Source organism: Notolabrus celidotus, chromosome 6, assembly GCF_009762535.1.
Source record: "Notolabrus celidotus isolate fNotCel1 chromosome 6, fNotCel1.pri, whole genome shotgun sequence".
Classification (NCBI taxonomy): domain Eukaryota; kingdom Metazoa; phylum Chordata; class Actinopteri; order Labriformes; family Labridae; genus Notolabrus; species Notolabrus celidotus.
Window position 1 is genome coordinate 6,281,589 of NC_048277.1, and position 25,913 is coordinate 6,307,501.

At 40.7% G+C, this 25,913-nt stretch overlaps 1 protein-coding gene across 1 annotated transcript in view; it reads left to right on the forward strand.

The window, feature by feature from the left end:
• cdh13 (cadherin 13, H-cadherin (heart)) overlaps positions 1-25,913 on the forward strand; it is a 463,737-nt gene that overhangs the window by 225,050 nt on the left and 212,774 nt on the right. Inside the window, exon 7 of the mRNA XM_034685408.1 lies at positions 6,348-6,492. Within this exon, the coding sequence (XP_034541299.1) occupies positions 6,348-6,492 (145 nt within the window). The remainder of the gene's footprint in view (positions 1-6,347; positions 6,493-25,913) is intronic.

Below are 25,913 nucleotides of genomic sequence, written 5' to 3' on the forward strand. Positions count from 1 at the left end.
GTGTGTGTTTGTGAAAATACATGTTTGCTTGAAAACAGCGTTAGTTGAGAGTCAGCAGTTCTGCAGGAGGGGTCCAGAGGGGGAAATGGTTCCTGGTCATTGAAAGCCTCCTGTGGTACATTCTCAAGGCAGAGAGGAGGAGGAGATGATATATGAAACCATTAGTCTCCTAACACCTAAAACACTTAGTTCAGCTGCATGTGTGCCATTACTGCCATTACACCATATGTTGTGGGCGCCGTGGTGACGGAGACATGGGAGGACAAAGAAATAGGAAGACCTAGGCGTTTGGGAAAGAACGAGGAGTGTGATGACCTGTGGGATACAGAAGTTGCATGATGTCATGCATCACTGATAGGAGGAGGAAGGCTGCTAATGTGATGCTGCAGATAAAGGAAGGAGCAATCTAGCTAGCTCTGTCTTTGATGAATCTCTCCTGACATGCTTCAGTGCTAATGAAGGAAGTGGAGGGATCTCTTTATCCACAGGTAAAGATTGGAAAAGACGTAATGTCTTTACATTCAGTGGAGAATACAGATCCATGACTTCAGGAGGGAATTTCTCGTAGCATGCCAGCTTAGATGATATCAGAAGTGGTCCCTATCTTCAGACAAGTGTACTGGCAACATACATCTGTAATATGTCCAATGTTAAGCACTTTAAAGTGAAGTTTCATGAGCAGACAGGCAGTAATGGACAGTAACAAAGGACATTCACTTGAGTATTGAGTACCTGTTCTTTACTTGAGTGTTATTTTTTAGGTAAACTTGTGACTTTTCCTCCACTTGAAAGACAAATCTCTTACTTTTGACTCCACCACATTTCTATGAATCTTCTTATTACTCTTTTCTTTTGCTCTGAAGTCAGCTGATGAGTTTTCTTTTGTAAAACCTGATCCCAACACACACTGTGTGTGTGTGTAGTTCTGTGTCTGGTTTTCTGAGGTACCTGTCACATGTCTCCATGGTTGAACGTAGAGCAAACATCACTCAGATCAGGTGGCTCCTTTAGTGTTGGTAGTGATGGCTACGGCAGAGAAGGATGATGATTATCAATCTGAGCACCAATGGCCAAATCTTTAGCCCTCAAACTTCATCAGAGCCTACAAAAAAATTCACATCCAACCAGAGAAAGCATGTCGAGGTGTGTAGCTAAACATAGCTTTACTCCAGATGAACATTTTAAACCAAGCTGTCTGAGCTTGGAGTAACTTAATTACTGTTTTTTTTCTCTGGTTGGTTGTTCCTGTTATTGATTTGATTATTTTGGAACTGCAGATCTTTAAATCTGCAGCATGTGAGTTTGAAAAAGTAAATGTTTTCCAAAATAATATACACTCTTGTAATCTGGAATGCTCTTAAAAACACAACAATGTTAAGAGATTTTTTTAAAAAGTAGTTTGAATACTGAAGCATTATAAAAACGAGTCCTCCAGAACTTTGTATTGAGTAACTTTAACTTTGATGTACTGGCTCCCGGTTGCTTTTAGAACAGATTTTAAAATGTTATTGTTTGTCTTTAAAGCTCTTAATGGCATAGCCCCCCAGTACCTGACCGGGCTTCTCCATTACCATGTCCCTGCCAGAACATTGAGATCGTCTAGTCAGTTGTTATTGGTAACCCCAAAAACGAGGCTTAAAACCAAAGGTGACCGAGCCTTTGTGGCGGCTGCCCCTCGGCTCTGCCCTGGCATATCCGCTCTGCTTGATCAATTGAAGTTTTTAAATCAATCAATCAATCAGACTTTATTAATAAAGCGCTTTTCATACAATGACACAAAGTGCTGTACATAAAAACATCTTAAAATAGAATAAATATAAGAAAATATATAAACTAGACCCCCCCCGTTCCTAATCCCATCCCCAGCCCCGACCCCAAACCCACCCCACAATCCTAAGGTTAAGAACACAATATATACAACAACAATAATAAAAACAATAAAAAATAAATAAATACAATACAAAAATAAGAAATAAGGTACTGATTGAACTGAGGAAATGCTCTTTTGATCTGTACAGCACTTTGGTCAACTCTGGTTGTTTTAAACATGCTCTATAAATAAAGTTTGAGTTGAGTTGAGTTAATAATCTGACTGAGCAACCTTTCTCTTGTACTGGAGTCATATTTAAACAGGATAATCCATACTTTGACCTTAAAGTGAATCACTTTTGTACTTTGTCCACCACTGTATTTAAGGTGTTCACTCCCCTGTCTGTAACATCTACCTGAGCATTGGTCCACATGTGCTGGACAAAGCACAGGATAGACACCCTTCTCTTCCTGAAACATTCAGAAGTATAATGAGAGTAAATGAAAAGTTTCAGATGAATATGAGATACAGATTTTTTTATTGAAACTTATCTACCTGCAGTTTTTCTATGAAGCCTGTAGTCATGCCTCCACGCAATCACTATGAAACAGGTTATTGTTCTGTAAGGAGTCAAGTTGTAACCTTTTTAAGAGAGTGTTATTCAGTGTAGCGCTGTGTTTTGACATTAGCCTGAAGCATGTGGAGACTGTCAACTAGACAAAGGATGTGTGTGTGTGTGTGTGTGTGTGTGTGTGTGTGTGTGTGTGTGTGTGTGTGTGTGTGTGTATTGAACGATACACTTGCTTATTCTCTGTGTCTTTATCTCTTCTTTCTGACAACGTGTAAACACTGTTCTGAAGTCTCCATTATTAAACACAACAGCTGAACAATGCGCAGCTTACAGAAGAGGTTGATTCTGAATCTTTAAATGCAGTTCATCAGAACAGTCACCTTGATTTTATCCTAGCACTACCCTAGCCCACACTTAATTCTCTGTACAAGTATCAGACTGATGGCCACTCACTTTCTATAGATTTTCTTACTCAACAGGTCCTGAATACAGCAGCTGAGCTTCTAACTGATATTAATAGACGACATCACATCACTCATGTCCTTGCTTCTCTCCACTGGCTTCCTGTGCGTTTTAGAATAGATTTTAAGATTTTACTGACCACTTTTAAAGCTTGTTTAGGTCTACATTTCTGAAATGCTAACACCTTATGAGCCATCTCGCAGCCTTAGATCCTCAGGCGGGGCATTTTTGGTTATTCCAAAGTGGAGACCTCTCACTTTGGAATAACCTCCCTGAGGAAAGAAGGCTCGTAGAGTCAGTGACATCTTTTAAATCTCTTCTTAAAACCCATTTTTACAGACTTGCTTTTATGTGACTCCATCCTTTTAACTGCCTTTATTTCTATGTATTTATTAGTTTAAATTTTTTATCCAACTAATTAATTGCTTTTAATTTTATTTGATTATTTTATTTGATTATTTATTGCTTTAAATATTTTGTATGTGTTATTTTAATGATCCTAATTCATCCTTTCCATTTTCTATTTTCTCTGATGTGATATTGTCCTCTTATTCTGAAAGCAGCTTTATTGCCCTTTAATGCTTTTATTTACTTATACATTTTTATTTATTTATTTCATTTCTTTTTGAAAAATCTCTTAAACAATGATTTATTGGTCTATTGTCACACCACTTTATTCTGTTTAATTTACCTTTATCATTTTTAACCTCTAGCGTTGTATCAAGTTTTTGCATTGATAGAATTCCTTCTCTGTCTTTCCAAAGGTTTACTCTGTTATTGAAACACACTTTGTAAACATTTATTTTTGAAGGTGCTATATAAATAAAGTTATTATTATTATTATTATTATTATTATTATTATTATTATTATAACTCACTTGAAGGTGACTATCAGTGACTTTGTCTCTTAATTGTCAGCATGAAGGTGGCATTTGTGGTTGCCTACTAACTGTTGCTGAAACAGACAGTCTCAACAACAAAGAAATGATAGTGATCACTAGTGTTGTGCGAGTTACTTAAAATAAGTAATTATTGATACGTAATAAAAGTAGCTGCTGCACCATGTACTGAGGCTGTAGTCCCAGAAGCATCATAGAAGCATCAAATGCAACCTGGGGCCCTGTGCTGCATGTCATCCCCCACGCCCTCTTCCCAGGTCATTACTCGGACCTCTATCTCTTCCTAAGGAATAAAACCGGAAATTCAAAACTTCACCAACTGTGTTCTTGCTTTATATAAGTAACAAGTTTCCTGAAAAGCAACTTTAGTGTTAGCAGCAGACTCAGCAGTTGCTATTAAAGCATGTCTTCAACATTACCTACATTTTTCATTACCTGCACACGAGTGTGCTAACAAGGAGCTTAGGAGGGAGGCATGCTAGTTGTAGGCTGTCTTAATAAACACAAAGGTCTGTTTTACTCCCCACGTCTGCAGATTTGAAGATCTAGTGGATGATTTTTATTTATCATGGATAAGTGCTAGCGCTAGTTAGCATAGCTACATAGCTACATGTCGTAGCTGTAGCTGTGTAGCAAGACACATGTCTACATACTGACAAATAAAACAACAAGAAACACAGAATCTGTGACCAATCCTTCAGAAAAGGTCCCGCTGCCTTTCTGGCAGAGGTCGGTTTTACTCCCCACGTCTGCAGATTTGAAGATCTAGTGGATGATTTTTATTTGTCATGGATAAGTGCTAGCGCTATTTAGCATAGCCACATAGCTACATGTTCATAGCTGTAGCTGTAGCTGTAGCTGTGTACCAAGACACACGTCGACATACTGACAAATAAAACAACAAGAAACACAAAATCTGGGACCAATCCTTCAGAAAGGTCCTGCTGCCTTTCTGGTAGAGGTCGGTTTTACTCCCCACGTCTGCAGATTTGAAGATCTAGTGGATGATTTTTATTTATCATGGATAAGTGCTAGCGCTAGTTAGCATAGCCACATAGCTACATGTTCGTAGCTGTGTACCAAGACACACGTCGACATACTGATAAATAAAACAACAAGAAACACTAAATCTGTGACCAATCCTTCAGAAAGGTCCTGCTGCAGGTGCCTCTCCGTCAGGATCAGATTCTGGTTTGAATTCAGAGGGTTGAAGTAACGCTATCTGTGAGCAGCCGTGTATATTCAGCTAACATGTAAACATTAGATCAACGTGCTGGACAGCCGAGGCACATCCACTTCCTGAGGGGGCGTGGTCAGAGAGAAAACAGAGTGTTCTGAGGAGGAGTGAAGAAGAGGGATTTTCAGGCATGCCAAAATCTGATTTCAAAGTGTTTTTTTGAGCATAAACTTTAAAGACATGTTTTGGGGACCTCTTAGACCAATATATATTGATGAAAAAAGCGTGATATGTCACCTTTAAGCTAAATTGTACTTTTAAAATGAGATAATATTTCCATTAACTGTTTGATTCTCTATAAGTGAACATATATTTGAGCATTTGAAAAGTTCAATTTCACCCGTGAGCAATATTTGTCAAGTAATATGTTGCACAAGAAAGGATTACATTTAGTTTCAACTCTATTTAGGGTTTTTTCTTCAATCACAGCTGCAGGTTTGGACATCTTTTAGTTTAGAGACTTAAATTGTCAGGTTAGTACTTGGCTTAAGACCTGTTTCTACTAAATGCTGAACAGATACATTCAAAAAAGAATTCACAGAGACCGGCCTGACCGGTAAATCAACATTGTGCACATAGCTGGATGAGAAGCTGGATTCATAAATATGTGATGTGGCTTCAGACCTGTTTCTACTAAATGCTGAACAGATACATTCAAAAAAGAATTCACAGAGACTGACCCTATCGGTAAATCAACATTTGCACATAGCTGCATGAGAAGCTGGATTCATAAATATGTGATGTGGACCGGCAGAGGATTCCTCGATGGAGGAGGGGGCGGGAGAAAGGAGGAAAAGAAGAAGTTTTTCTGTATATCTGAAGTACCTGTAAAGTCTAGAAGGTTAGACACGTAGAGGGAAATTATACACACATAAACAGTCGCATGATAGATAAACTGACAGTAGGGAAACACTCCGTTAGATATCTGCTAAGTCATTAGTTTCTGCTGGATGGATGTTTGAAGCACAGTCATCGCACAGACAGTTTTATCACTAAATGAACTGGATTAAATGACACTTTGAGAAACTATAAACTAAATGTTGCTATCAAGGAACAATTTGTTATTGTAATCTGAAGAAATTGCTCACTACTTCAGCAAAGACAAAATATTTGAAACCACTAATCTGTTTCAGACAACAGTTGAAAATTAATCACTCAAGTGTTATTGTTATTTGTAAGAGGAGAGACTGCACTGCTGTGAGTAGAAAAGGAGTAAGAGCATTTTGAACTGTGGAAGTCTTTCACTAAATAAAACTGGTGGGCTATTTTTTGTGGCTGCTACAGTTATGTGGAAAAGCAGAAAATAAGAGTTGTACAGAGAAAACTCTTCATTTCAGAAAATAAACTCCTTTATCTTTTCATTCACAGCTGGAAGTCTCAACCACAGACTTTGACGGGAACCTTGTCGAGGGACCTGCCAAACTTGTGATCACTGTCATCGACCAAAATGACAACCGGCCTATTTTCAAAGAGACGCGCTACACAGGAGAGGTGCTCGAGGGATCTCCGAATGGTAGGTGACATTGTTATATTGAAGGACCCTGAAGGGAACTGGGCTGTTATTGGATTTAGTCGGACAGCAATATCACACACGCTATGATTGCTACACTCGAGATGTGCTCAGATCTGAGACGAAGTGTGGGTGTGTTGATGAAATCTACAGTTGTGTTGTGTGTCTGAGCTTGCTAGTGTGTACATGTTGTTTTTGTGACAGAGTCGGGATCATGATGCTTCAACAATATGATTACTTCAGTACATACAGCGGCACAGTGCTTCTTAATGTTTTATATTATCACCTCAGCACTTTGCCTTACTGGTCCCTCAAGGAGATCACCTGCCTTAGTATACCTCAAGGCATAAATATAAGACTGCAGACTACAGTTTATTAGTTTATCACTTTAATTGGCAATATTGTGGCCTGATTTACAGCCTCAATGAGGATATATCTCATTAATATGCTGTTTGAAGTGAATATCAGCCTCCTTTCATAATTAAACAAACTTCTAAAACCAACATAATTCAGACATTTTTTATTCATCAATCTTTAATTACAGAAATAATTTCACACATTTTATGACACAAATCTATGTATGTCTTGAGGAACATTTTATCCCACATTAGTTCCACATTTATGCCAAAATGACTATCTGTTTTGCAAATGTACGTCCCCGCTGAGTGTGACATGAGATGACGTAGTGCAAAACACAAACGATGTGCTGAGGACCGGTTTTGAATCAGTCACAATCATATGGTCACGAATCAATGGCGCTCATGCATGTGAGTGGGGGCGTCGTTTTAGAGGAGCTCCGAGGGGAGGGGGGGAGGGGTTAGACGGAGTCCTGAGGAAATGCTACATTCAAATTCATGCTAGTTTTCTGTGACTACCAACCCTAGCTTTAAGTATTTTTAAAAGAAAGTACTCTTTAGGATTTTAACTCAAGTCATAATTTGACTGAACAACTTTCAATTTGTGTTTGAATAATGTTTGACCAGGAGGATCTAAACTTTGACTTAAGGTAATGAGGCCTTGTACTTTGTCCACCACTGTCTGTACTTCAAACACCTTCATATGCATGTTATTTATGTATCATGAGTTTGTTCACACTCTCTCTCTACCCCTCTCCCCTGATATGAACTATAAAAACTGCACCACTCACTGACACTTGCTGGAATAGATTACCAAAACATATATAGTGTGATCGATGGTACCGACATAATCTTTTGCTGCGAGTGTCGAGCGGTGTTATTGTGTCCTTTTGAAAGAGGTGCTTATCTTGTTGTGCATTTTGAGATCAACTTGAAGATTTACTTTACTGTGAGGCAGACAGGATTCATGACTCTAAATCAAGGAGATACAAGTTTAACAGTGATTCTCTGAAATCACCCTGTTGTCATTCAGCAGTCAGGGAGATGCCTGGGTATATATGTTTTGAGCTTTAAGTGTAAGATATCCCTACTAGAAATGTAGAGGTGCTTTTGCCTTGCACATGAATAATTAAGTCTTAAAGTTCTTTATGCATGCATGTTGTTGTCACTGCACAGTGTGGATAGGAGAGCAAAAGACATTGATAAAAGCAATCCAGTCCAGTAAGCTCAATATCAGTCATATGTTCACATTGTGACAAATCTCTAAACCCACAAGGTTTTATGTAAGGTATGGTTAGCGGGTAGTAATGGGAATTAGAATCCCTACAGGGTGAGACAAGACCCCGACGAGAAGCGAAGAGGTCTTGTCCATCCTGAAGGATATGAAAATGTCTGTAGTCTGCCGATTTAGCATGCTAACCAAAAGTGTTTTAGCCAGATTGTTTTGATGCTAACGGAAGCTAACGGTGTTACCTCACCTTATGGTCTATGGTGTCAACAAGCAGAAGCATGTGCCAGAACTCTTTTCCGTGGATTGATTTGACATGACGTGTGATCAGTTTGTCTTTGGCGTTGCTCATGTAAGTGAAGGTTAATAACTGTTGTCAAGCAGTTGTCGAGGGGTATTGACCAATCAGAATCAAGCATCTTATAAAACCGGGAGATAAGTTAGAGAGACGGGTACTACTACCTGATGTTGTTGGTTTGATTTAGCCTCAGGGATCAACAACCAACAAGTGAAGCCAGCAGTGAAAGATAAACTCCACCAAGACGTTTTGTTTTTAAAATCTGACTTGAGAGGGAAGAATGACAAACTAGCATATGAGTGGATTGTTAGTAGCATAAGCATCCAGGTGTCAGTTTAAACCAAGTGGCAACCTCCGGCCTCAAAATATGAAGCCCATGCGAAAGTGTTATAAACTGCAGTTCATCAAGCATCAGCTTAAGGCTGACTGCAGAAACATCAGAAACTACATTCACACCAAAAAAAAAGACGATCTTTGCAGCAGAAATAAACATGTTTACAGTCTGGTTCAAAAAACAGCTTGGGTCTACGTCACTAATTTCTCTATCGGTACACTGTGCGGGGGCTGAGTTTTTTCTAACGCAACGGTTCAGAAGATAATAAGATTACAAGTTTTTGCCCAAATAAGGACATGACTTACTTGACTGACAGGAGGGAACACATAGCTGTTGACATGGGACATGACTTACTTGACTGACAGGAGGGAACACATAGCTGTTGACTAGGAGGCTCAAACCCCGCCTCTTTACCTCACACTACATTTGGTTGAGTTCCGCATTTCCAATATGGCTCCTGCCGACGATTGGCTTCAAAACAGCGCTCAGGAACAAATGGGTGTCGTAATGGATACAACGTCCATTATTTATACAGTCTATAGTTTAAACACATAACTGAAAGAGTTGTTTGACAGGTGACTGCTGATGAGATCCAGGATTGCAGTCTGCCCCTTTTGCTCTGCACTAACACTGTTTCCCTGCCTACGGCAATGTCAGCTGAAATGCTGGTAAACGATAACATTGGTATCACAGATCACTTCTGATGCAAAAAATCTGGCCCCCCACTCATGGATTTAGATAAATTTTTGTCTTATCAGCTTTGGAAAAAGCCAGAACTCTCTGAGGATCTTAACCTTTACAGGTAATTATATTTCTTGAATGACCTTCCAAAGTCTGCTCTAACTGCTCTGGTTCTTGTCTGCTTCACTGTAATACTAACGTTGCATCCAGAGATCATTTTACTGAAGTACAACAGTTTCGTTCTTCCTCTGAGGAAATAAAAGTTAGTATCAATTAGTGAAAGTAAATTTTGCTCTTTTAACTTCAGACATGATTCAGAGTAAAGCCTAATCTTCACGTCCTCTCCTTCTCCTCTCCACCTCTCCACCTCTCTGTGTCTGAAGAGAGTCAGGGAGATTTTAAATGTGATTGGAAGGAATTAGAAAGCCAAATACTTCTTAGATTTCAGATTTCAGATAGTTTTATGACAGTTATCTGATTCAGATGATCAATATGTGCTGCCAGGTTGTTAATTTATGAACTGTAGCAGAAGACTTTGCTCGATCTCACTGGCGTGTGTTTCAGTATGAATCATTTTAAGGCTGCCAGAGCCTGTAGAGACTCCTCACCTCCGGCCACTCCTGTACATTTTAAGGATTTTTAAAGATGTCACTTTGTCACAGTAGCTTCTTTGAGTTCTTGAGCGGATGTCAGTTCTGTCTCTTTGTCTTTCACTGAGAGGTGACAGCTCTGCCCTCTCAGTGGGGAGACATAAATAAACGCTGTTTGGATGTACGCTGCTTCTATTTCAGGAAACTTTGACTTGTTAAACCACCTTTGCACACGCTGGCTGTGAATGCATTCATCATTGTTATGCAGTCTTTAAAGCAGGGGACAGTGAAGGTTTAACATGTTGTTTTTCCTTTATCCGTGTCCAGCTGTGGTGCGAATGATTGTCAGTCAGTATACAGTGGTGATATATGTCATGATGCTTAGGTGAGAATTGAGGAGGCGGTCTCATTCTGGACAAACTGCTGCTCACTGCCAGGTGCTGTTTGTCTCTTTGTGTTGAATATTTCATACAGGACGAGTGGCTGAGGATCTGGATTTGCATTCACACACCTAAGACAAGTGAAAATTGGGTTCTGTAACAATACAACTGTGACGTAGAGCTGCTCGAGACTTTGAGACATAACATTTTAATAGAAAGTGAGAGGTGATTTAATTTGCCTCATTCATTGCCAGTTCCTCTGACTCCTTATAAAGTGTATTCCTCTTAGTCCCACAACTGTCACAGTTACACCACATGGCACTGATGATGAAATGATCAAAAATGTGTTGCTTCACTCTGTTTGCCCCTACCACTCACCTTGAACTGTGTTCTTCTGATTCACTGAAAAGGAGCCCCTCAGGTCCACCTGTCAAGTGCCTTAAGGGCAAACATGTTGAAGACTGTGTGGAGAAATACTGTACATTGTTTCATACAAGACCCGAAAATAGTTTTACAAGCACAAAGCACAGACAGGGAAACTAAAGGCTGGAATAAAAACCTTTGCTCTGCAGACTCTGTGATGCTCATCGTGTTGTTTGTTCTCACATCATTAGCACAAAAAGCCACGGACAAAAACCTTAATCACCAACAGAGCTTCACAGATAAGAGGGATCAGTCAACAGGCAGCACAGGAAGGACACACACACAGACGCAGACACATGCAGACAGCTTCACATAGAGATATTCTGAACAGTTGTCAGCTTCACGCTGAACTTGTGTTGTGAATTGCTAACGCAGGCATAGCTCATGCAATACTATATATTAGGTAAGCAACAGCATGTCATTACTGGCTACACAGAAAGAGATAATAAGCTGACAGAAACACACAACTGAGCCTTATTTAAATGATGCCGTCAAACAGAGGATGCATTTTAATGTTGTGATGCTGTGGCAGCAGAGTTGAAAGGATGAAGGGTAAAAAAAGCAGCAGACTGTTTCTTCCTCGCTCACACATACAGTTTAAATGTGCAAAGTTTAGACTTCTGCAGAGTTTTTACTGTAGATATCTGCAAGTGGGCTTACCAAGAAATCCTGATTATTGCACATTCACACTTTATGCTTTGATGTAGTGTCTGTGTGTTAAAGAGAAAAACAGACAGCTGGGAACAAATAAGAAATATGAAAAATCCAACAGGAAAATCTCTTCTTGGTATGGCCGCAGCAAAGACCAGATCCACAAAACACCTGAGTCATCACATTAGTTTTTCAGCTCTGTGGACAAGTTAACTCTGACTTCTGCAAGCTCAGCGATAATACTTACAGAAAAAAGTCATTATACGTTACGGGGTTAGATCTGAAATGGTCCACCAGAGACCTTCTTGCCTGATTGGGTACAATTGACTCTGTCTTATCTGCAGTTATCTAATGCCGTATTCTTTATTTGAAACATATAAATGGTCAATATATCTCATAAAGAGCCAGTGAATGCCTTTATTCCCTGAGTGTCCTGCTAGCTGCTCTCTCCTCAGCACGCTATATTCTACTGCCTGAATAAACTAAAGTGAGCGAAAGAAAATGAACGGAGGTTTGATTTTATTTTCTCTCAGTATGATCTGACAGCTCCTTGGTACTATCGTTGCCATGGATGCCAGATCTAATTGAGCTAAGAGATAAGATGAGGGATGCAGCTCTGAAGACTGTCTCTGGCAGATGCCTGCAGAGCGATGTACTAAATAGTCTACTTAGCCAACATGTCAGTTCATTCTAAATGATCTCTCTCTGGTAATAAATCAGTCATTCAAATTATATTTAACAACCTGTCAGCTCTCCATACATTTCCTCGACAGTTGTTGTAGATTTTGAAAGGATAGTCTGGCTCTGCATCAAGATCCAGAGCCAGAGTTTCCTCCGCCTTATCAGAAACACAGATTGGTTTTGTTGCTCTGTCTTGAAACCAGGAGCACTTGATACCACATTGAAGTTGCTCAATCAGGTTTGTGATACAGTTGTCTTTGCAAAGGAAAGGCACGGCTCAAACTTTCTTCTTTACCTACTGTGTCAAGAGCCAACAGAGAAGAATTGCCATAGGACTGGAACTCTGAATTAATATTTGCCTGGGTATAGACTTCTGCTGGGAGAGAGACGGATAAAAATAATGTGCAACCTCTAGTAAATGGCTGATGATAGGCGATGAATTTTAGAAGCAATAGAGGCCATGTTCATTTCATGTTGTGTCCTCTGAGCATCAACAAATCACATATTTTTAAACAAGAAGAAAAATTACAGTACATGATGACGACAATGCTGTGTTACATTTTGGCAAGAGAAGAATGACTTTGGGAAAAGTTAACTTAGAAAATTGATTCATTAAAGCTAGGGTTGGTAGTCATGGTAAACTAGCATGAATTTGAATGTAGCATTTCCTCAGCACTCCGTCTCTCTCATCCTCACTGTATCTTGGTCAGAGTCCAGGCCAGACTGTCTGGAAACACCCGGCCACAGTAAAATTGTGATATCGCTGCTTTGCCATCTAAACAGAGAATCCAGTCTGTGGTCTTCTCCGCGGTCCTGTCAATAATAAAGCTGTTTCACTTGGCGCCCCTACAGGCCTGAAGCAGTACTGTCTTGATTTGCATAGTATCTATTTTGCTGTTGTGTATTGTTTTACTGCATGTCTTTGAGCCATTTGTGTATTTGCAGCATGTTTGCTGTTGATGCAGTTGTTTTGGCCTTGCAGAACATTATTTTCATTTACAGTGCATTTGCAGCACATTTCTCCTAATGAAGATCTTCAGTGTGTGTGTGTGTGTGTGTTACACAGCAGTGGCTGGGCAGCAGGGAAAGCTGTAGGGGAGAGTGTCACACTGCTCTGACATTTCTGTTCAAACTGATAACAAAAAGCAGCAGAAGCCTGAGTCTCATGACGAGCCCTCTCCTTCCTCTCTGTTCTTCAGTACTGTTCATTTTTTCTTCATACTTCTTTATCTCTCACATTCTCTCTTGCCCTCATGGCCTGTGCTTCCTTGGGCTCTGTGTTCACAGTTTCTTTCCCCAGACTCTACCATGTCTGCTGTTTTATGACCGTGCTCTGTCTACATGTATGTGGATATTTTGGAAAACGTTATGTGTCTCTGTGTTTTTGCCTCTTGTGTCAATTTGATCCCTGAAACTGATGTCATTGCTTCAACTTGTCTTGGCAATTGTCTTTCATATACAGTATATTGCGTTAATGTCTGCTCTGTACAGTTAAGCCTGCACTATATACTTGTACGTCGATTTGCAATACTCTGCCAAAAATCCAGAAGGCAGTGTGGACTCTATGATACTCGTGTCGACTTTTTCTGGTCCTGCTACGTATTCTTCTCACTTTTCTCAGCAACTCTGAATGCATTATGTTAATTTAGAGCTGATACATGTTGCCGTTGATCACACAGAAATTATTTTGAGGAAGAAAAGAGAAAAGACGTCAGAGGAGGTGAAATATACAGAGATTTCTGAAATGTTGTAAATACATGAAATACAATGCCATCAATTGGATCAATCACAGGGCTTGTGCTCTGCATCGTTTCAAAGCCTAGTTCAATTTTGGAGGAGGTGCACGTCAGGCTGTGTGTAGGCTCCTGTGTTGGGTTATGCAGAAGCATAAACCAGGCTTTAGGTTTAACTGCATGTTTACAAAGAAACATTAATAAACACTAAGGGCCCATTCTACTAAAGGTTTAAATACTGGGAGGAGGAGATGCAAATGTAATCATTTAGCACACGGAGTGTGATTTATCAAACCTGAAACAGATAGCGGGTGCTGTTTTTGCATCTATATTTAGTACGTTTGAAAGGCAGGTGCAAACTGGCATAGTGTTACGCACACATGGCTGCAGTCACTGTAAAGCTCATGATAACATCGCTTTACAGTGACCGCAACAGCGGGCTTACAAGCATTATTACATTTTTTACACACAGTTATGTCATTTTGAAGTCAATCAAATGGACATGAAGTCTAACAAACCAAGAGAACAACAAAAAACATTAGGCTACCTGGCCCCTAATAATAAAACAACACAAATTCAAAGCAGTTCAGCACCATGGATAGCGACCGCATCATTCTGACACCCACTTTAACTTTTTCAACTAATAAGAGCACTGTAGGCCACTGTATCAATAGATATAAAGTGTAGTAAAATTGGCACAGCGGCCCACATGTTCACATACAAACAAAAAATCAATATGAAGTACTCGGCCTACTCACCACTATTTGAAGGAGCCTTAAGCTCTACGGACTTGTCCACAATGCGCTGTATGTCCATTTTCTTTGCTCTGTCATTCTCAATGGACAACATAGCAAGTCCACTCAGTCTCTTCTGTCCCACCGTGCTCCTCAAGGGGTTTTTAATTTGTTTTAACTTGGAGCATGAGCACTCAGAAGTTGCAACGGTGACGGGAAGAGTCCATAATAAAAGGAAGGCGGTGCAAACCTCACAGAATGCAGAAGTTACAGCTGGGTGGTTGACAATGAGCATTTTTGCCAGATCCACAACAGACTTTTGCTGTGGTATCTGGTCCCTGAAAGAGGTTCTAAAAGAAAGCAATTGGCCAGGGAAGCTGTGGGCGATGTCCCGACTGTAGTGCTCACAAAGCTGCCAGTCAGCTTGGTGTAACTCCTCATCTCGTGCTTGCAGCAGTGTGTTGGGGTGAATTGCCTCAAACATGTTCACAGTTCCATTTAAGCTGGTGAATCTTTGGGACAGTTGCTGGATGATGATACCAAGACAGGCATTAAAAACATTCACCCGAAAGTTGCTCTCTGCGTCAGTGAGGCGACTGTCTTCATCAAAGTGACGCCTAACTTTTCTGGCCCTGGTTGTTTCAAAACTGCGATTGACTTCCCAGTTGCTAGAGCAAGAGTGGCAGACTAAGCGTCATCAAATTGCTCTCTAAACTCCATCAAAATGGAGTAGAGTAGATGCGTTTATTTCATCGGCAGATTTTTCTCACGGGAATTCACCTTTTCACAGATGGCCTCCCAAATCGCGTTTCTTCTGGCAACGCTGAGATGTCTCTGCTGGAGTTCACCGATGTGTTTATTTCCCTCCTCCACAAAGATCTCCAACTCCATGACTTCAAACTTCATTTTTCAGTCATGGCCACTCTGCTCTCTCAAACTCTCCATGGTGACAGCCAGTAGCACACGCAAAATCCTCATTAAAATAGGGCGGTCCGCTACACAGAAATAGCACGTGCAATGTTTTAGTTTGCACACGCAAATTTGCGCTCGTTATTTGAGATCTTAGTAGATCAGGCCCTAAGTTCCTGAAAACTTCCTGAACTGACTCAGGTAAGCTGCATGTGTGAACACAAACAGACACATTTGTCCCACTGACTTCACCTGGAACAGAGAGGGAAACAAAAATCAAGAGAATGAAGTAAATAAGAAACATGGAGCAATACATTTAAAGAACATCAGTGGTTTTAACCTTTGATAAGATTGTAAAATATTACAGTCTCACTGCTGCAGCATCCATCTGAAGTCCAGCCTCCTGAGGCAGTTTCTATCTGTGGCTTTGTTAAACTAACACTGTGGTTTTAAAATGATTCTGCAAACATATCATTTCAGCTGAGGATCTGAACTATCCACAGAGAACATCATAGCTACTGAACAGACCCTGTACTTAGCTAGTTAGCATGGTGATCTATCCACATTAAAAGAGAGCAAGCTTTGTGACAATAAAAAATCCGACTTTACAATCAACAGAGCAGATTCTTCCTCTCAAAATACACCCCTATGTTATTTAGGTTGGAGGGTTTGTGTGTTCTTACAGCTTTCAAGCTAAGAACTGCTATTCAATGCTTTCAGAGCTGCATGCTTTCAGTCACTTGTTGGGTTTGACACAGCCAACTGTGCTTAACCTCTATTGCTACTTAAGATGAGCAGCAATTAATAATGATAATCGTAGTGATAATAGAAAGGACTGATAATAATAATTGTAGTTGTTGGACTCAGGCTGGTTCACGGGAACAGGCCATCTGAAGCAACGATTCATAGAAACCTTCAAGAAAAGTGAGCTGAAAAACTTCAGGAAGGAGTCAGATTGGTTACTTTATTACATGACAGTTACAACAATTGTATCAAAAGACAAGGAAGGAGGGGTTTTTGTTCTCTTTATGGTGATGAATCCCGTAAGCTGACTGAGAACAACAGCACATCAGTCCCTTGTGTTCACAGCAGCTGTAGCAGTCTTGTCCAAGTCCAGACAATCCCAGTCATGCAAATAAACTAAATATAGTTCAACTAGGAGAGACAAGATTTGGAGAGTGAAATGTTATTTATTACAACTTAATGAATAATAGTACTTGACAGAAGATCTTTGGCGTAAGGACTCTATGGGGATATTTTGGGAGCGTAGGATGTCTGATTTTGGCAGCAGAAGAAATCCTCCCATGGAGTCCAGACACTGGTGGTGGTGGCTGATAACTCTCTAGGAAAATTGAAGACTTTGCAGAGACCAGGCGGAGATGAGGAGTTGGAGGAGTGGGCACAAATCAACAGCGAGAAGGAACTAGCTGGAGGGAGAGAGTCATATTTAAAAAGACAGCAGAAAGGTGATAGACTGACGATAAGGGCATGCCATTGTGTTACTGGATGAGAGACTAACGGCCAAATTCCAATGGATGCATGTCCAGTCGGTCTCAGATCTGTCACAGCACCGGAGCTGATAGGTTTCTATTCTAGTCAATCTGTTAACTCTCCTAGATCCACTTCATTGTGTTCCTGCTGTGTCTCTGGTCTCGCACACCAGAGCTCTCTGGATTGGAGCACGACACATCAATCTCAACAGAGCAAATGGAGCGGGACAGGAAGTCGGACACCAAAACAAAATGAAAACATCCGGTTAATTTTCAGAATAAAACACTCTGTGTTATCAATAGATCGTATTTCACTTAACTACAACAACAAACAGTCATGATGAGCGGAGCCAGGCCTGGAGTTGACAGGTCAGAGGTTTTCAGAGGACCATAAAGACAACATGGATGAGGAGAGGGGGGGGATAATCCTTGATTCAGTATTCCCGCGGGAAAACCTCGGTCACATGACTCCAGCTGTCCGGTGGTCCTGCTCCGTGCTGTGTCCTGAAAATGCAGCCGGTGGGTGTTGGCGAACGAGAGAGCATGGAGCCGGATCGGGGATGGACCGTACACAGATTTGGTGGAAGTCCGATGTAAGAGTACCACTGCTGATTAACTAATGTCAGCCCCGGAGCATGCAGCTGGAAGAGGGTGAGCTAGTGAGCTAATGAGCGAGGGAGTAGTTCAACTACTGCTGTGAATGCAGGTATAGTCTTCCTTTCTGAACTTCTGCTCGAGCTACATGAAATATCTTGTCACAGTGGATTCCCTCATTAATAGAACATCACACCATAGTACTGTTTGTATTTCTGACTTACTTTGAAGCACTGTAAATAATATCTTGTTTGCATTGTGCAATTCATTGAAAGACCCAGGGGAGAGGAGTTCAGAAAGAGTATATTTATAGGTCAAAGCTTTGTGTTAGTCATTAATGTAAGACTGTATACAGTGTTACTGATGGAGAGGTTACTTGATGGTGTTTTTTAAACAGTAATTCAGCAGGTGGTTGCACAATATGGAAAAAAAAGGTGTCACATATACAGTCAGTGTATATTTTCCAAGGCTCAGTAACTCCCTTGCACTGCAGGGCACTGTTCATTTAATCAACTGCTACTCCCACAGGATTTCTTTTTGAAACTATTTCCAGCCATGGATTAATTCGCATCATGTGCTCCGGGGACTATTTACGGCTGCAGGACTGTGTATGAGGAATCAACTCAAAATAACCTATCATGCCAAAACCCATTGTACTAAAGGAATATGTCACCCACTGCACCACTGTGACGCATCACTCCCACACTTTATTTGCAATTCCACGTTAGGTTGTTTAATTCATTGCTTTAGAAACATATAATGCAGAGTTAAAGCTGCTGAAGGTTACTTCAAGAAACACAATGCAACACTTTCCATTTTCCCTCTGCAGACATGTAGAACTCTGCTGAGCCTTCAATTTACACACTGAATATGCACGCATATTTTATCAAGCTTAAGAGAGATGACCTTTTCTTCTCACTTTAATTCAACAGCCTCTCCTTTAACCACAAAACTAACTCATTGATGACTCTTGGTCCTGTATTATTATTATTTCTTTCATAAATACAAGGTTTAGACGTGGGGAGTTTATTCATTCTGGACAGTTGAAATGTCCCTTCCTGTGCTTACAGAGAAAGTTAATCCTAACCCTTTCTGTTCATGCGCATCACAGCTGTTTCACCATGTGGTGCACTTTTGCAGAGGGCACTGAGTTCCCCTCCTCTGTTTATTTTGAGAGTCACTTGGGAGTCATTGCAACACCAACAAAGCAGTAACATCAGTGAGAGTCATACACACCGTCAGTGTTTGCAGAAAGGAAATCGTTTGATCTAAATTTCAGGGAGGGAATGGTGAGCAGCCTGGAAATGACTGTGTTACTACTGTCATGTTTTCAGCAATTTATGTTTATCCCCCCTCTGCCAACACCGTGCAGGCAAGCTAAAGCTAACATCTAGGTGATATATCTTATGTAATTGGACATGATGGGGTATAAATGAAGATATTACTCATAGCAGAGCCTCTGTTTGTGTTCCAGACTAATTTGTGTTCATATCAGAGGTAATTAAGGCCTGAGTTCCTGCTGTGAAGGGAGAGCGGATAGATCTGGTCCTCTGTTCTGCTCTGTGCACTCTCACACACCCAAACACACTCGCACACACTCTCACGCACGATGAATTTAGTTTAGGGCAGGGCAACATGAATCAAACTTTGAAATCATGTCACATGTAATTTTTATGATGTTAACATGAACATGTTTGTGAATTTCTGGAGTCTTTTCCTGCAGTAGATTAGCCTGCAGGATAAAAGCACAAGTTTAATGAACATAAATGAGGTTTCTTTTCCATTAAACCATGTTAGGGTCTGATGTTCTCCATGCCGGCTCATTGGAAGGACGTTTCATTTCTTTGATTTAACACTTTATTTCGATGCTGCCATCTTTACTTCTTCATTTGACAGCCAGCGTTGTGAGTGAGCCATTGCAAAGTAATGCGTTGCTGTAGCTCCACTACTATTTGCTGCAACTTGTAGTTTAACTATTACCCTTCAAACTGAATAGTGCTTTTGCAGTTACAGAAATTTCAAAGGACTTCTTTCTTGTTACTTTGTGTCAAATAGCCGACAGCACAATTACTTAAGGTTAAACATTTTGACTTGGCAGGCAAGGTTACTCCTACGTCAACACAGTACCATCCTGGGAGAAAGAATATCTGGTGCAGTAAACACTCATAGTGGCTAATGATCATTCACATGCATTATTATTCAGATATATTATAGAGGTAAAGGGCCAGAATATAGTGATTAGTTGTAGTCTCTGTGCAAGAAAGCAAACTCTGTCCACCACCAATGCTTGTAATTGTACTCTCATGAGGCATCTAACCAAACAACACACTTCTACTACACTAGTTTCAAGGGAGCCTGTCGCTCCATGGAGCAGCTCACGTTAGCTCGGCAGACCAGGGAGGAGCCGCTGAATCCAAACAGCCAAGGCTTGATTTGAACTAAACACCAGCTCCTTAATCTGTTAACCAGGAAGGATTAAACAGACTCATTGTGAGGTGTGTTGTTGAAGACATGCCTCACATATCAGGGTTATTTAGTTAAGCAAAGAGCCAGAACTGGTGTGATGTGCAGATCTGTAATGTATAGAGCAATCACAATGTGGAATAATACACCAGTTATCATAATTGAAGCACCCAGTAAAGCCAGTTGTAAAAGCCTCTTAAAGGAACACTTTAACATTAACATTAATGAATTTCAGTGAACACTTATGAATGATCTTAATTAGATGTGGTGTTATGTAATGTTTCTTGAAATGAATTAATGGAAATGTGTGCATTACATCCATTATGTGTATTCTTTGAAATGGTTGTGGTATTTTCTGTTTTTTTGTTTTTCATGTATATTTTGTATGTCATATTTGTTTTATGTGGACTAGCTGCTGCGTTAGTGGCAGCTAACAGGGGTCTGAATAAAGGAACATTAACTGGTGAGTCTGCCGCTTTCAGATAACTTATTAAGTACTGGTAAGACCAGATGTGTTGTGCATTAATAATAGAACTGAAGCTATAAGAGAAGTAAGACTAAAGTTAATTATCCAAGTATATTTTCATAATGCAGTAACTCAGTACTAGTTGGGTTACTTTTTGATTCTTAAAACTAGTAGATGGAAACCATTACGAATTTTCAGTAACCGGCCCGACATTGATGAAAGATGCAAATATTTGTCCCTTATGCTCTCATCAGATTTTTATTCAAAATTCTTACTTTCAAATGTGGAATTCATGGAGTTTTGAATTTTAACTATGTATCAAAAAACATATCAGGTACTCTGACACACTCTTTATAGCTCCTCCCACTCTGGCAACGTCATGAGACTTAAAGAGAAAAAAGGTTTACTAAATAAAGATTCTTTCACATCAAATTACAAATATATGCAATTAAAGAAAGGACCCAGAGGAGGCCGTATAGTGGCCACATCAGCATCATTCTGATTGCTCATTCAGAACTTCTCACCTGTCTGCACCTGTACTCTGACTCACAGTCAGTGCACCTTCTGAACAGCAGTCATTAAAAAGTCCCCTGCCCTGTTGTATGTGCCTGCTCTCCTGCTTTGGGCTCTTAATCTTTAAGCATGAGCACTTTTCAGCTGCAGCATCAAGACTGCAAAATACAGTGTCGTGCAGGTCCCTCATACTGCAGCTGGCCAAAGAAAAGAAACATCACAAGACAACAGGTGAGCAGCATCAATAGGTGATTGCTAGCACAGGTACTTCTGGGAAGTAACAGGAAAAGTTGAGGCAATGAGGTTGGTGGTGAGCCAAAAATAGTGAATGGGTGCAGACAAAGCAAGAAAGAGATTGATTCAGGAGATAGATAATGATTCAACTTGGAGATTACACCAAAACGGGCAGGTAATTTGTAGCATGATGGTGCCCATTTGTCCCATTATGGTCGCTGTCCTTCTCTCTCTCTCTCTTGTTCTCCCTTTGTGAACTGGAGAACAGCCTGTCCAACACCCTACCAGGTGACCGCTGTCCCACAATGCCTCATTATCGGCTTGTCAGGCTGAGAAAGCCTGGTAAATTAATGTCTGAGGTATCTTACTGAAGCAGCCGCCCAATTAACTCTAGGGCATTGTTGTGTTAGGATAAATGAGTTTTCCCCCCTTGCACTTCTAGATGTGTATGTACATGATGCCATTTGGTTCAGTGAAGTAATAAGGCCACCTGGTTAACTTGTCTTTTCTTCTAATTACTTGGTGACTCATCTGAGTTGGATGGTATGCCAGTGACATTTACAAATGAAACACTGTTGTTTGAATAACAAGTGAGTGAAAATGTAAAAAATGCATTATAAATATAATACTATAACATGATATACATCTTTATGGGCAGTGGATAAAAATGCATGATCCAATCCTGCAAGAAACTCACTCATTTATATGCATCTGCTCTCTTTTCACCAGTAAGGCATCATTGATTTTCTTGAGCCCTCTTAACTGAGCTATCTTCTTTTGAATTACCATAGGGAGCGATATGCATTACACCACTGAGAGGAAAAAATTGCATTGTAAATGGGCTTTATTTTCAACAGTGATTTGATCTGAATATATGTGAATAGGGCTTTATTTGAATACATTTCTATGGTTTGAAGTAAATTATTGTGCTCCCCGGTGGGTCTTATGTGGCTCCCTGCGTCATTCCAAAGCTAAACAGCATCAACATCCATCTCTATCTCCCTCTCTTTCAGCCTTTTTTTCAGTCCCTCTCTCTCTTCTCCTCTCTCTTCTCCTTGTCATGCATGAAGGTTATGTAGATCAGACTTTCTTCCAAATTTCCATGCTGAGAGAAGACTGTTGAGTCTCAAACTATAGTAGAACGAAGGTGTGGAGAGTACTGGGAGTTGAAGGTGTGACAATGGCTCAACTCTTGGCTTCCCTGGTGGCCGTTCCAGTACTTGAGTGCTGCTAATCTATTAAAGAGTTTCTATTCTCCTTTGCCCCTACACAAAGTCCCACATCAACTCAGGCTTGATTATCAGTCCCTCTCTCTGGTTCAGCAGAGACCTGCTGCTCTCGCTCTCACACACTTTCAAAGCCCTCAGAGTCTGACAAGACAAACCAATCTCTCCCCATCGCCCCATTTCTTCTCCCTGTCCCTGACAAGAGAAGACCTCTCAACCTCTGCACCTCTCAAAACCTCCGCTGCACTTCAGCTTCTCCAATTTAGATTATCTGCACTTTTTATTTCAGAGGACTAGTCATAGGCTCTCTCTTTCAGAAACCAGCTTCTCAAAATATATCTCACTTAAGTCTTTCTGAAAAGGAAAAAGGAAGAAGAAACCCTTCCTTGTGGAAATTTTCTGAGTAGAAAGATAAACAGTTTGATGGCTGTTAGTCGAGGCTGCTAGTTTATGTGTACTTCAAATAATACCTAAAGATACTTGAATTGATTCTCATGTCCTGACATACGTTGAAGTGATCCTTTTTGGACACTATTACAGGTGTTTGAGATGTAAAACACAAGTATCAGCATAAATAAAAGTACCTTCAATAGTTATTTCACTTTTCATACCAATATATAATATAGGGCTTGGATGTACTTTCCTAATTACAATCTGGTTTCTTTGCTTTCCCAGTTCCTAAAATTACACAAACAACATTAACATCAACTTCTAGGGCACTAATTGAATTAATAGAAAGACGTCACCAGTATGCGCACCAGTGTGCAGTATGTATATTTATAGATCTAGAGACTCTAAATGAAACCATGATTACCACATTTTACTCAATGAGGCATGATGTGGGAAGAAATGTTCTGGACTGAGTGAGTGGTTATTAGAGTAAGGGATATCGTAAAGTGACTGGTTGGGTGTGTAAATTTGATTTCTGACAAGTTGAGCAGGACCCAGATAGAGTGGAGGGATCTTATCTCACCTCGTCAGGATCCTTATCACCTGGCTTCCAACTAAAGACATTAACAAGCTGACACAAAAGAGATTTAGAGACACTTTTTAGATTTGAAATTGACTTTTTAATAAACAAAATTGTCTTCTCTATTTCATGGTTGGTTGTGTTCCATGGTAGCAGACTCTTATCTGCCTCCTTGTGGGACAAATTATTTCAATTCACGGTCAAATTAAAACATTATCCTGCTTGATCTCATTCTCATTCATCTGAACATTTCCACTGAAGGTAGCGTGAGACAAAGTGAACAGGACTTCTGCAGGAATATTAATGTTGACATTTCTGTCCTCATTCAGCTCTCTTATTCTTCTCAGAGCTTTGCCACCCAAATGAGGCAAATGTCTCAGCTTTGAACATTGTTGCTGTTACATCTACCTCTTCTGGTTTCGGTGACTTTGTGGAGATCAACAGCTTAGAGATGCTCTCACCAGCTCTGCGGTCGTTGCCTGGATCACAGGACAGGATGTTGCTCCACTTTTCCCTCTCAAAGATGGTTTGGGTCCAGTACCCCAACCATCTCTGAGAGGGAAAATAGGAGGAGAGGAGCTATAATTGCTCCTCAGGCTGCTCTCACATCTGTGAGACCACACTAACGTTTTTTCCACAGGGTCAACAGGCAGAGGGGAAATGCACCGTTTTGCAGATCGATTTGAAATGAGGTGTGTGACCAGGCCGTCCCTGTTGTGTTGGGCTGTTGCTATTGAAAGTGAATTGCTATTGTAATCGAGTATTGGCCAATCAGAATCAAGTATTTAACACAGGTGGGTAATAATAAAGAAGCAACCATTGAGTTTGGGTAGAACCGTGGAAGAGTTCGAATCTTGCCCTCAAAAAACGTATCAACAGTGGCCTTAAGGCTGATTCATACTTCTGCCTTGAATCAACGGCGTACCCTACGCCGGGGGTCTGCATAGCTCCCGTACCTACGCCGAGGCCTACGCACGTAGCTGACGTGCACCTCCTCCAAAATGTAACTCCCCGTAGAGCCGACGTGGACCGCAAGCCCTGTGATTGGTCCGCTCGGCGGCTTTGTATTTCCCGCATTCACAGCACTTCCGGGATCCCGGACATGGGCCGCACATCGGACGTGTATTTCATCTCCTCCTCTCTATTCTTCATGTAATCATGTCTGTATGATAAACAGCAACATGTATCAGCTGTTGATTAACACTGCCCTCAAGCGTTTCGGAGGAGCATTGCTGCGCAACACGGACACACCGACGCACAAGTATGTGGTGCTCATGTCCGTGTCAGCCCCTGCTGCGTAGGGGAGACGCAGAAGTATAAATCAGCCTTTAGCTTTACTTTTTATGCATTGCTAGGTGGCTAATGTTAGCATGTCGTCACTGAATTAAAACCATGGTAATCAATAAACCTGCTAAGAAACATCCTATGAACATCATTAGGAGTATGCTGTAGACTGAAATCAGTGAGCCTTGTTGTTCACTTGAAAGAGAGATTATTTTGTGACCCGTCATGGACCATTTCCTGTTGTTGAGCAGATGTTTCCTCCATGGTTTCATTCATCACAGTGAAAGTTGTCCTCGGTAAATGCTCCACACATTCGCTAATAGGACATCCTTCATCTCTCTATGACAGCCTTGGTCATAGAAACAGTATCTCTCCCTGTCATTACCACCTCTGGTATCCTCCTGTCGCTTAACCTTTCACCATATTGTTACTGCAGGAGGGAGGGAAGAAATCAGAGAATGAAAGAATAGTGTATTTATAGCTTTTTGACTCGATGGATATGTCAAAAGAAAAGAGGAATGGGGACTTGGTTTTCTTTATTAATGCAGAAATGTCAACACAGTCCCAATGAAGCCTGTGATTATATGAGTCTGTATTTACCATCCTGATCGACTTTAATGAGCCAGCAACAGTTTGATGGTGTTTAAAAGAGAAGGAGCCTTCTCTCCGACTTCCTCACAGACTGCTTCCTTCTCGCTTTCCTTTAAGCAGAATGGCAATTCAATTCTTTCATTAAGACTCTAATCCAGGCGCAGCGTACTGATGAGAATGTGATTGGAGGAGACAGCCACCTCCATCTAGTCAGTCCATCATCCTCCCTCCGCACCATCTCCTACTTATTCCAAATTACTGCTCATCCCGCTGCGTTTGAGTGCAGCCACACTGTACATGGTCACAGAATTTCTACTGCTGACTCCAGCTCTCCCTTCCTCTCATCTCCTTCCACAGCCTTGTGTTTTTTTTTCTGTTCCTTCTTTCTTTTTTTAAGACAGCAAGCAGAACTCTGCTCGTTTTGGGGGGGGGTTTGCGCCGACAAGCAGTGGATCAGCTCCGGGCAAAAAAAACTTATTTGATTGAGTATTGATTCTGGATTGTTAGACAGGCAAAGATGACAAGAGATCACACATGAGAACAAGGCAGTGGCCTGCTGTGCATTTTCTGCTGCAATCAACTTTGCAGGACAAAG